The sequence below is a fragment of the Colias croceus genome, chromosome 24 (genome assembly GCF_905220415.1).
Source record: "Colias croceus chromosome 24, ilColCroc2.1".
Lineage (NCBI taxonomy): Eukaryota > Metazoa > Arthropoda > Insecta > Lepidoptera > Pieridae > Colias > Colias croceus.
The window spans coordinates 3961692-3973811 of NC_059560.1; the positions used below are offsets into that span (position 1 = coordinate 3961692).

The window sequence follows — 12120 nt, forward strand, 5'->3', positions numbered from 1 at the left end:
AGTACCGCAAGGCTCAATTCTTGGACCCCTTCTATTTATTTTATATATTAACGACATTAACACCTGTTTTCTCAATTCAAAATTCTTGCTCTATGCCGATGATCTAAAGGTATATAAAGCTATAAAAACTACAAATGACTGCATAGAATTACAAGACGATTTAGACCGACTTAATACCTACTGTTCTAATAACAAATTAAATCTAAGTATTCCCAAATGTCACACTATTACTTTTACAAAGAATAAGAATCGTATTCTATTTGACTACAATCTTTGTAATGTAACATTAGATAAGGTTACGTATTTGCGAGATCTTGGAATCACTCTCGACGAAAATCTTCACATGAATTTACATATCGCTAACATCACCAGTAAAGCTTATAGAATGTACGGTTTTATAATGCGCGCATCGTTGGAATTCAAAAAGCCTTCTACGTTTATACACTTATTTACGTCGTTGGTCCGTCCGCAATTAGAGTATGGCTCGTTCGTGTGGGACCCATTTTACAACAAGTAAGGTAAACGCAGGTATTAACGACCCCTCTAAGGCAATTTCAAAATCAACCATATTTTTTAAGCATACTGGTTCTTCTAAAGATTTATAATTTCATTTTATATGCTAGTGTTATGTATAAAAAATGTATTTATTGAAGCAAATACATTCTAATAAAGGATTATCTTGTAAAAAATAATTTACAATGTGACTTAGTCGATTGTTGCTATTACCGACCCATAAAAACGGCTGTGAAGCTATTAACGATTTTTATGCAGCTATTCCCGATCGTATGTGAGAGGAAGCCTTTTTCCAGCAATGGAATGTATAGAAGCTAGTGATGATGATGATTACCGATCTTAATAAAATGAAATAAAAATGCAAATATATTCGTATTTTTTAATTGTAGTTATTTTTAATAAAACAAATGAGTACTTTTTAGTAATGAACTAAATAATTATAAAGTTTTAAATTAATCAACATAATTGTACATATATTAAATTAAGGATTTCAAACTCTAGGATATTTCGTTATGCTATTTGATTGATTGCTTCGGCGAGTTGTGTTTTACTGAATACTTTTCGCCGCTTTCGTGGCTCCATATTTCTGGAAAAAATATACCTAATTATATGTTTTATGTTAAATTAACCTAAAAACCTAAAAATATAATTTTTTTTAATTTTTTAAATTTAACCTAAAAATATAATTTTTAATAGGCACCTATTATGTCATAAAAGTAATAAAAATATATTTGCACGCTCAATTACGAGCAGAATGTTTAAGGATCAATATTATCTGTATATACAAACATCTTTATTCTACATTCTGCAAATAAAGCAATTTGAATTTGAATTTGTAGATGAGAAACTAAACAATCTATATTCGATCGGTAATAGCTTCCTATAGTTGCTATTGCCGACCCACATGGGTCGGTATTAAAGTATGTAAGTATAAACCTAAATTGTATTACCGACCCATAAAAAAATGGTTATTTTAATTCATTTGATCATCAGACTATAAAATAGATTATAATTGATTAATGTCATACAAAATATGAACAAATGCATATTGTTTAAACAAAAAAAAAAACAATGATTTACTTCTGTAACCAGTCGATAGGGATCCTCGAAAATATCATAACTTTGTATAAATTGACAACGCTAAAAGACACAACACTAGACAAAAAAGTTTAGTCGCTAATAGATTTTTATGAAGACTCATAGCTTAGATTTAAACTGGTCCATAAAACCACTTGTGTTAGTGTGATATAATAACATAAAAGAAAATAAAACAAAAAGTTACGTTGCTGCCATTGCCGACTTACGGGTCGTTGATACCTGCCGCGGCTTAAACTGGTGAAGCTAACACCGTCCCATTTTAATTTTAAGTTTTATCGTTTCAAATTACTTTTTATTAATAAAATGTTGTAAGAAATGAAAAGTTGACACTTAAATGCATTGACATTTAGTAATATAAATTAAAGTATAGATGTCATTTGTTTGTAAATGTCTTAAAAAGATACTCACAGTACTTACCCGAAGGAACAACGGAACAGTACGACACGTCCTGCTTCCACGCTACCCCGCAGCAACTTACGCATTTTAACTCTTTTTTGCTCAGTTACTCGCTCTAACGTTAAAGTATACGATGCTCAAGTAATACATTCGTGTATAACTTTGCCTACCTATAGCTAGAATAGTTCTGGAAACGTTTAAATTTCGAATTACTTTTATAGGTCGGTAATACCTTCAGATTTTCGATGGGTCGTTGATAGCTGCGTTTACCCTACGCTGATATTATTGAAAAAGTTCAAAAAAGGTTTTTCAATACCATGAACTACAGATGTCATAAAAAATATATCCCATATTCAGATGTTTTGAATAAATACAAATTTTTGACTCTTAAAAATAGGCGTTTGCTCCTTCAGACCATGTTCTTGTACGGACTTTGTAATAACAAATTTGACTGTCAGTATCTTGTGAGTAAATTATTTTACACCGTGCCACGAACTGCATACCGGCGAAAGCTACGCACTTATCATCTATTCGCTACTGAGGCATGTCGTTCGAATGCTGGCCTGCGCTCCCCTTTACGTCATGTTGTTGACAATTTTAATAAAAATTTCTCTGACCTTGACATCTTTTCGAATTCAAAATTTAAGTTTCGAAGAAGTTTAGTTGATCTGCTCCTAAACATGCAATAACCTAGGTATCTTATTTTGCGTCCCTCTACCTTTATCTCTAATTTTTGATTTATTTTATTTTTATTGCCATGGCTAAGTGCACATTTATATTTATTTTTTCTTATTCGCATTTGTTGCACGTATAAAAATGTATGTATCCAAACTGTGGATAATGTTGTTGGTTGGACAGTTATACCTGTATTTAGACTAAGTTTTATTGTACAATTAACCACTGTTCTGCTGTTTATTATCCCTAATAAAGAAAAATAAAAATAAAATAAAAATAAAAATAAACAAATGGTGCCCGCACAAAGGTGAACTTTCAAAATATAAGAAACTAGGTTTCCGCCCGCGGCTTCGCCCGCGCAGTCAAAGAAAACCCGCATAGTTCCCGTTCCCGTGGGATTTCCGGAATTGCGTCATTTTCCCGGGATAAAAAGTAGCCTACGTCCTTTCTCGGGTATCAAAATATCTCCATACCAAATTTCATGAAAATTGGTTCAGTAGTTTAGGCGTGATTGAGTAACAGACAGACAGACAGAGTTACTTTCGCATTTATAATATTAAAATATATATAAGTATGGATACGCTGTTTGCAATACTCTTTATTCGAACATTTTTATATTGACATCATCATTAATATTATTTTAGGGACACTAGGACACTGGGAAATATACATAAGTAACTTCTCGCGTAGTACCTAAGTTCTCGCGAAGAAAAAATAGTCATGGGAAAAATATGCTCGACAAGTGATGACTCTATAAGTAGTGGAAGTGCCATAGACTGAAATAATATTTTATACTAAATCAAAAAAATAAAGTAGGGTAAATAAGTCTTAAGGAAACTATAATATTAAAATTGTTTTTGTTTTATAATAGCTCATACCTTGTTCGTGCTTTTTATAATTACGTACTTATAGCAAAAAGACAAAGATAAATAAAGCTTTAACCAAAACCATTTTATCTATTGCTCAATGAATCGCGTTTATTTAAGTGTAAAAATAAACAATCTCCAGATCTAACCAATTATACTTCGACACTCCGCTTAATTGAACAGTAGACAATACTGCAAATAAAATGGTTGTGGCACTGAAGGTAACTGCATTAAGTGCTATGCAATCGTATTTCTGCTGGAAAGCTTTGTTTTTGTGTTGTCTTTATTTGAATATAACAAATGTACTAGACATCGTTAAGGTTTCTTCGATATTATAATAATACTAGCTGTGCTCCGCGGTTCTACCCGCAGTGCTCTGCTTCTGTTAGTCTTAGCGTGATGATATTATAGCCTTCCTCGATAAGTGGGCTATCTAACACCGAAAGATTCCTGAGTAATTTTTACAATTACAATATATATGTATTTTAATTATAATAATAATATTAGTATAGATAGATAAACCTGTATATAGTAGATTTTTTTTATAGTTCCTAGATATTCAGTGTTGCCAGCGAACAACAAAAACAAAAACAAGAATACAGAGAGCACTCTTGCCAGTAAAGAAAATCGATGAGTGAACACGTGGAATGCATCTGCAGTCTGCTGTATATTCCACATGGCAAAGTTTTGGCAACGCCTTTGTAGAATATTGTGGAATTTTAAGTAGAAACTAAGTTCCCGTGACCACGCTCTCGCTGTAAAGAATCATCGGGTTCAATAATTTTATAATTAAATCGCGTTTTAAATAACGTTGAAATCCGTTTAATTTCTAAATATTACTGGCGTAAAAGGGTATATATATAGGTACAAAAAAATGTGTGCGTGTACTATTAAGTACACACGTAAGAAGAGAAACTTCTTTATGACCTTATTTTTCAAAAAAATAATTTACTACTTATATGCAACTTTACAGAAATACGTCGAATCACGCGTGGTAGAGATAAGAAAAAGATGACGCGTAACGGAAAAATGTCAAGCGTAACGAAAAAATGTTACACTACATTTTTTTCCAACCTCGATAAAGAAGTTTATCTTCAATTAATTTAGAAGTATTTCTAAATATTTATAACTTGTATAGATATTAACATTTGAGTTATAAATAACTCTACAATTATGTTGAACTAGCTTCCGCCCGCGACTCCGTCCGCGCGGATGTCGGTCTTCGCGTGGATGGTTTATTTCTCCATTTTGAGTAACTCTGACAATGACATCTTATAAATATCTATTGGACCCAAATACGGCTAGGCCAAGGCTAGGCCTATAATAATACGCAACGTGTGTTCGCGGTTCTACAGAACAACGTCTATGGATAAAACTGAAAAATTAAGATTAATTTTTTTTTCCGTATTTTTCCAGGATAAAAAGTATCCTATTTTACGCCCAGGATAATAAGGTATAATTATACCAAGTTTCATCGAAATCGAACCGTTAGTTTTCACGTGATGCCTTCACATACAGACAGACAGACAGACAGACAGACAGACAGACAAAAAATTTTTTAATCACATATTTGGGTTTGGTATCGATCCAGTAACACCACCTGGTATTTATTTTTTCAATATTTTCAATGTACAGAATTGACCCTTCTACAGATTTATTATGGGTAAACCAGAATCTGATGGCAATTAGGGAAATCAAAATTTTGAGTGTGCAACCCTAGGGAAAATGGACTGAACGATCTTGATACTACTTATTTTTTATTTTGTCCTCAATATCATTAGTCACATTACATAATTGGACAATACTGTACTTAATGATGAGATATCCACTTAATATTATGTAGGTACATACTTACATGTATAATATACATATTACTTTTATATTGGTAATACTTAGTATTACTTACACATACCTATATTTGTATATTCATTATCATTATGCCATGTGAAAAACTGGATGTAATGATAATGCAGATCAAAACTAGATTGCTTATAATTTTTTTTTAAATAAAATAAAAATAAAATAAAGCTATGTTTATTTTCGTAAGTATTAATTAACAGATACACACATTATAAAATTGACTTGGACAGCTTGGACTTGACAAATAGTCGTATTGGAAACTCCTGTAATAAGTTTTTATAAAATTATATTTTATACAACAAACAATATTATAGTTACTTACTTATATTTTTAATAGTATCAAAACGGGTAAGTCCAATTTACCAATAAAATCTTCAAAACTGATAATTGTGACGTGTTTGACCCTTCTTCATCGAATATTTTTCTATAAACATTATAAACAACACCTCTTGCTTGTGATCGCAGCGGCTTTTTCTACATTTTTGAAGATTTTTTAGACAAAATCCTAAAAATTATTCATCAAATGAAAGAAGACAAATAATTTGACAACCAATTTGATAGTTGTCAAATAAAGTTGCCATATGAAAATCTTTTATTTCTTTAATATAAATATGCCATCAGATTCTGGTAGACCTATATATGTATAGATTTCTGTGGAAAAATAACTCCCCTTCAGACTTCAATTCCACAACACTAGATATTCTAAGTTGTCTAAGCAGTCGACTGAAATGTCTTAACTTTATTGTTCTTATCCAGATCTAGCTAAGTTCAAACTTAAACAGGGACCTTTAAACTTAAAGAGTACTGGAGGCCTTTTTGTTAGTTATAATGTTGGAATATTAATTTTATAACTTTATTGCTCTGTGGCTTGGTAGCTTGGTGGTAGGCTCGTACTTTAAAAAAAAAACGCGTGGTTCGAAAACAGACAAGCAATTTTTTGTTTCAATTTATCTGCCTATTATTCACATCACCTTCACATCACAAATACTTCAGCTGATGGAAAACATCATGAAGAAACTAAGAATCAAATTTCAATGACATCTACCAACCCACACTTTGCTACTGACAATAGTGTGTTTACGATTACACACTCATACCTTAGAATTTGTATAAGTAATACCTACAAGTTTTATATATAGCTGCTCGTCCCGGCTCCGCCCGGGTTGACCCAAGATAAGAAACATCATAAAATATAGCCTATGTTCATCAGGGATAAGATAGGATTCTAATGGTAAAATATTTTTTTAAATTGGTCCCGTAGTTTCTGAGCCTGTTCAATTAAAATAAAAAAGCAAAAAATAAAATCTTTCCTATCCTACTACTATTATAAAGGGGAACGTTTGTAAGTATGGATGTATGGATGTTTGTTACTCTTTCACGTAAAAACTACTGAATGGATTTGAATGAAATTTAGCACATATATAGAAGGTAACTTGGATTAACACATAGGATAGGTTTTATCCCGGAAATCCCACGGGAACGGGAACTATGCGGGTTTTTCTTTGAAAACGCGGGCGAAGCCGCGGGTGGAAAGCTATTTTATAATATACGTGTAGATAAACTTATTCAAGGATAACTTTATTTTAATTTAAGCTTCTTTGCAAGCTCGTATCTATCATGATGTTTAACATACAACTTATTTTAATTTAAGTTTTCGAACTTTGTAGTTGTCCACTTGATGTGAAGGCTTTTAGGCATAATATTTTAATTATAGTTTTAGTTTAGATGAGTATTGAGTAGTATAAGTAGGTAGTGATTGGTTCGGCTGCTGCGGCTGTTTTGAAGGTTTTTAAATATAATAAAAGCGTATACTTACATATAAAATATAAGTATTACCGTACGTAACGCACGTAATTTTTACCATTTAATAGCGTTCCCTTGTTGAATTATAAATATCTCTCATCTAATAAAGTTCGCATTAAAACCAGCTTAGCTCTTCCAAGAATAAATTTAAACAAAAAGATAGAAAATACACAAAATCACTGACAGACACGTTAATATAATTAATGTTTGGATTTAATTCATGAAAAGGTGTAAAGAAGCACCTGATAATTATTTATTAAATATACATTTATAATTTACCACTGAAAATAAATGTTCTTATTACAAGAAACCAATACAAAGAAGCGAATAACGCGGTTATTATACTTCAATTAAATTTAATGAGGCAACAATATTTTAAGATCCGATGTAAATTAATAATTATCGTCATCGTCTTAATACTAAGATGTTATGTTGAAAATTCTCAAGGCGAAATTCTCTCTATATGGGTAGGTAGTTAGTAAATAATAATAATCAGTCTGCAAAATTACATTAATTTATTAGTTACATACATATTTTGATATTCATTTATAAATAATGAATAGAGTTATTATGTTCAAATAATTCTTATACAGTTTACTTATTAGGAATAAAGACAATTTTATATTCTTTAATAAATCACCTCAATATAAACCAACGTAACAAATGTCTGCATGGAAATATTTAGTCAACCCTCCATTAAATCGGCCTAAATCGAGTTCTATATTACAACCGCCAAACCGAACACTTCATTCGATAATTCATGCATATTTCCTTTATTTCAACTCCAATTAATGCAGCTAGAAACTCCGTAGTTAGCATTCAGAACGAACACAGCGTGAAACGTATAACTGGTCGATTAGACCATTTGTGAACGGAAATTTGAAGCCAGCACGCGTACGGTTGACGGATTCCATACATTTTTCTAACGTCTATCAACTTGTTATACAGTTGAAAAATTGCCACTTTTATGGAGAGATCGAGACGGAATTGTTATTAATTCCCTCATTTTCATTCATTTTCCAGGACTAGTACATATATTTTCATTGGTCATAATAAAACTTAAAAATAGTAAAATATTTTAAGATTATTTATAATTCTTAATGGTGCTTTTAAGAAGTAGACAAAGATCACATACACTAAACATTTCTTTTAATTTAAAGAAATATTCGATGAGTAAACAAAGGAAAAACATGAGTAACTTCTGGAAAATCAATAATTTCAAAACAACCTTTGAATATTCAATCACTCATATCTTCTTATATATAAAAATGAATCGCAAAATGTGTTGGTAAGCGCATAACTCGAGAACGGCTGAACCAATTTCGATTATTCTTTTTTTATTATATTCCTTGAAGTACGAGGATGGTTCTTATGTAGAGAAAACGTAAACATGTACCACGGGCGAAGCCGGGGCGGACCGCTAGTGATAAATAAAACTAACTTGACGATTCATACGCATTTAATAGTTCTCTTCATTGCTCATCATTTGACGAATCTTTATTTCCCCAAACCGAATTAGCAATCTTTGATAAAAACGTGGTAGACATCTTGTAGAATTTCCGTAATGTGTGCGGCATTGTTAACTTCCTATCATCTTGCATGAGGTATTTACATGTCCCATAGTCGATGATACGCCAAAACCCTGTTAAAAATATATTATTTAAAATAAGTAAAACTTTTGGTATAAATGCACAAGAATGAATTGTACACGAAACGAGATAGCAATGAGTTTATTACTATTATATTATTTAACCAAAATCCATACTAATATTATAAATGCGCAAGTAACTCTGTCTGTCTGTTAATCACGCCTTAACTAATGAACCAATTTGCATGAAATTTGGTATTGAGATATTTTGATACCCGAGAAAGGGATATCCCGGATATTCTACGGGAACGGGATTTTCTTTGAAAACGCGGGCGAAGCTGCGGGCGGAAAGCTAGTAGCTGATAAGTGTGATTGTTGAAAATTTCGCAAAATATCAGTATAAGATTGATGTGTTTTATTCCCTTTTGAATCGTTTGAATACTGAATAAAACAATATATATGATATTCTTGATAGTGATAGATATCTATCGTTATATCAGTAATATTCTAGGAATTTATAAATGTGTAGGAAAAATAGAGAAGCAACGTTAAATAGCGTTTACTTCCAAAAATCATGAAATTTCTTAACCTCAACGAATTTCACTTTTGAAGTTATAACTACTTCTTTTGGCGCGATGGAGAAAAATAATGAGAGTGAATTTTTACGATGCGCGCGCACACCGACACCTAAATGTAACAGCATGAAGTTAGTTCTAGGTATGAAAATTGATAACTATGTTCCAGTATTTTTATATGTAGAATTTTTTTCCATACGCCAAAGAAGTATAACTTCTAACGCGTGTACATAAGTACACACACTTATTTTTTAGTTTTAGTATTACTTTAGGTATATTGAAGGACAAACTTACTGATTTGTCTCCTACAGTTATCAAAATATATATCACAGTAGCTATCTGCCAAAAAGAACCCATCAGAGCGTGGATAGTCTTCCATCCAATTGTAGGCACACACTGGTATTGCTACCCCTCTGTAATCAATAAAATACATAAGAAAACTCAAAAAGATTAAAAACAATTCATTTATTTTAATCTTAATAAGATAAACAGGCTACTGCGGGAGCATACTACTTCTACAGGGCTCGAAGCAATAGACGGTAAAATCTGTGATTATTTGTGGTACCCTTTTCTAGAACAAATAGTTCAATTATGACCACGATAATACCACAGATAATATAATACTATACAAAAAATGTGTTATCGTGGTTCAAAGAACGGAACTAGCTTTGCCCCGCGGTTTCACCCGCATTGCTCCGCTCCTGTCGGTCGTGACGATATTATAGCCTTCCTCGATAAATGGGCTATCTAACACCGAAAGAATTTTTCAAATCGGACCAGTAGTTCGGGAATTTTCGGTTTTTGAATTAGGGCTTTCAAACAAACCAACAAACAAACTCTTCAGTTTTACACTATGATAAGTTATATACATACATAGATGAGTTACAGCATGCTATCGAATCTAGTGTTCTGCGAGCAGGAATTCACTTAAATAAAAAAAACTCACTGTGTAGTCAAGCACTTGATATAATCATCCGTGCACTTCTCAATTTTCTTCAAATTATCATACTGACTGTTTATGTATCGGAACTTGACAGTCGTGTAGATGCCGTAGTCCAGATTCAATGCTGCTTCTTGTTCCTCTTCAGCGATATCGATGTGGTCTATTTCTTTTTCTGTCGTTGTCTCTGGTAGATATTGGAAAAACAGGACGTAAAAAAAAGTTCAATTTTTCAGGTTACAAACAGACAAATGACAAATCTTCATTATTGAAGTCAGAAGTATATTTCCCTTATTATATCTTATTATTGTATTGGCAGAATAAAGATCGAGTTATTTTTAAAGCTTAGTTACGTGTATATTTGAACATCTTAGTTTATTTACTCTCAATAACTGTAGTTCAGATATACGATGTTACGTTAAAAATCAAGGCTCAGTTTTAAACGATCCTATCATAATCATTAATTAAAATTAATTAAAATATAAAACAATTAACCCATTGAGCCCCAAGCGGCCCGATCGGTTCCAGACACAGATTTTCTATTTTGTCTGTGGTTCCTGGGCCTGAGTTAGTAATGTAACTCTTACCAGCATAAATAGTTTTAGGCGATGTCTTTGCATCTTGTCCAAAAGATTTCTGTACTAAAACAAAAGTACACACAATATTCAATATATACCACATTGTAAATACTCGGAAGGTCCTCTGTAAAAATAAATATTTAATTAAACGTCAAAGAGAATCGTTCTTGATTTACGTTTGTAACTTTCCTGTTTATTTTGAAACCATTGTACACATTAATTTGCAGTTGTAATGAACGTAAAGAACATTCCTCGTTGATTAATGATTGATCACTTCACACTCATCTAATTTAATTGCAATTCCAATGTTGTGATGGAAAATAACAATGGAAATTATCATGGTGTAAGCTTGTTGTTAGGTTTTATTTTTAATTAACGTTCGTCAAAACTGTGGAGATTCTGAATTCGTGTTCTGAATTCCGGACTGGATTATTATAATGCAAAAAAAAACTTTATTGTTTTCTAGTGTTTGATTTTACGCGAGTATACATTTAGAAATTAAAGACTTTTTAACGGATTTTAAACGCGATTTATTCATTTTTAACTTTATTGTTGTTTTTTTTAATACAATTTGATCAGTAATTAACAAATTCTTATATTAATTTGTATAAATGTTATTCATTATTGAATTTAAAGTCGAAAAAAATATGTATTATTTTTTATTTTCAATACTAAAATTGGTGTGTGATTGTAATTCTTTAAAAGTCGATTAAATATCATGTCCTTTAAACATGTTTTCAATATCTACATAATTTTACTCGTATTTCCTACAGACTTTACTAACATTTGCGAATGTTTATTTAGATTTTTGTAAACAAACCTCCAGCCTACGCCTTCGTAATGTCCTCTCAACCGCATCAATTAAATTAAATCTATGAGGGCCAAAGACAAATGAAGATACTTAACGGCTCATTGCATTACATTGACAATTACTTTCTAAACACATCAATCATTGTGACACTTTAATTCTTCGCTCCAATGAGCTCTTAACAAAATTTATAACTTGCGCATTATTTGAACTCTGTTTATTCAAATTAGCGTGATTAAATTATTATTGTTTATTTGCTTATACAATTTTGTGTTATAATTATGTTTTTACGAATACCGACTTTGATTTAACCTAACGATGTATGTTTTATAAGTAGTAACTTAACTAACGCAGTAGTAACTTTCATTTCGGTTATATATAACACTTGCTGTGCCCCGCGGTTTCACCAGCATTGCTCCG

The 12120-nt window shown here is 31.6% G+C and overlaps 1 protein-coding gene across 1 annotated transcript; it reads right to left on the minus strand.

Moving 5' to 3' along the window:
* Positions 1–8683: 8683 nt before the first annotated feature.
* Positions 8684–11057, minus strand: LOC123702627. The gene is made up of 4 exons (XM_045650388.1): positions 10902–11057; positions 10321–10501; positions 9669–9787; positions 8684–8853 (listed from the first exon to the last, which is right to left on the minus strand). Exons 1-4 carry the CDS (start codon positions 10993–10995, stop codon positions 8684–8686), a joined length of 564 nt encoding a protein of 187 aa, XP_045506344.1. The 5' UTR covers positions 10996–11057.
* Between the last annotated feature and the right edge of the window lie 1063 nt (positions 11058–12120).

Excerpts from the sequence above, each read along its gene's own strand:
- LOC123702627 (XM_045650388.1), bottom strand. The coding sequence starts at position 10,995 with ATGTGGTATATATTGAATATTGTGTGTACTTTTGTTTTAGTACAGAAA. Across the intron at positions 9,788-10,320 it reads ATCAAGTGCTTGACTACACA|AGGGGTAGCAATACCAGTGT; the intron begins GTGAGTTTTTTT and ends TATTGATTACAG. Across the intron at positions 8,854-9,668 it reads TAACTGTAGGAGACAAATCA|GGTTTTGGCGTATCATCGAC; the intron begins GTAAGTTTGTCC and ends TATTTTTAACAG.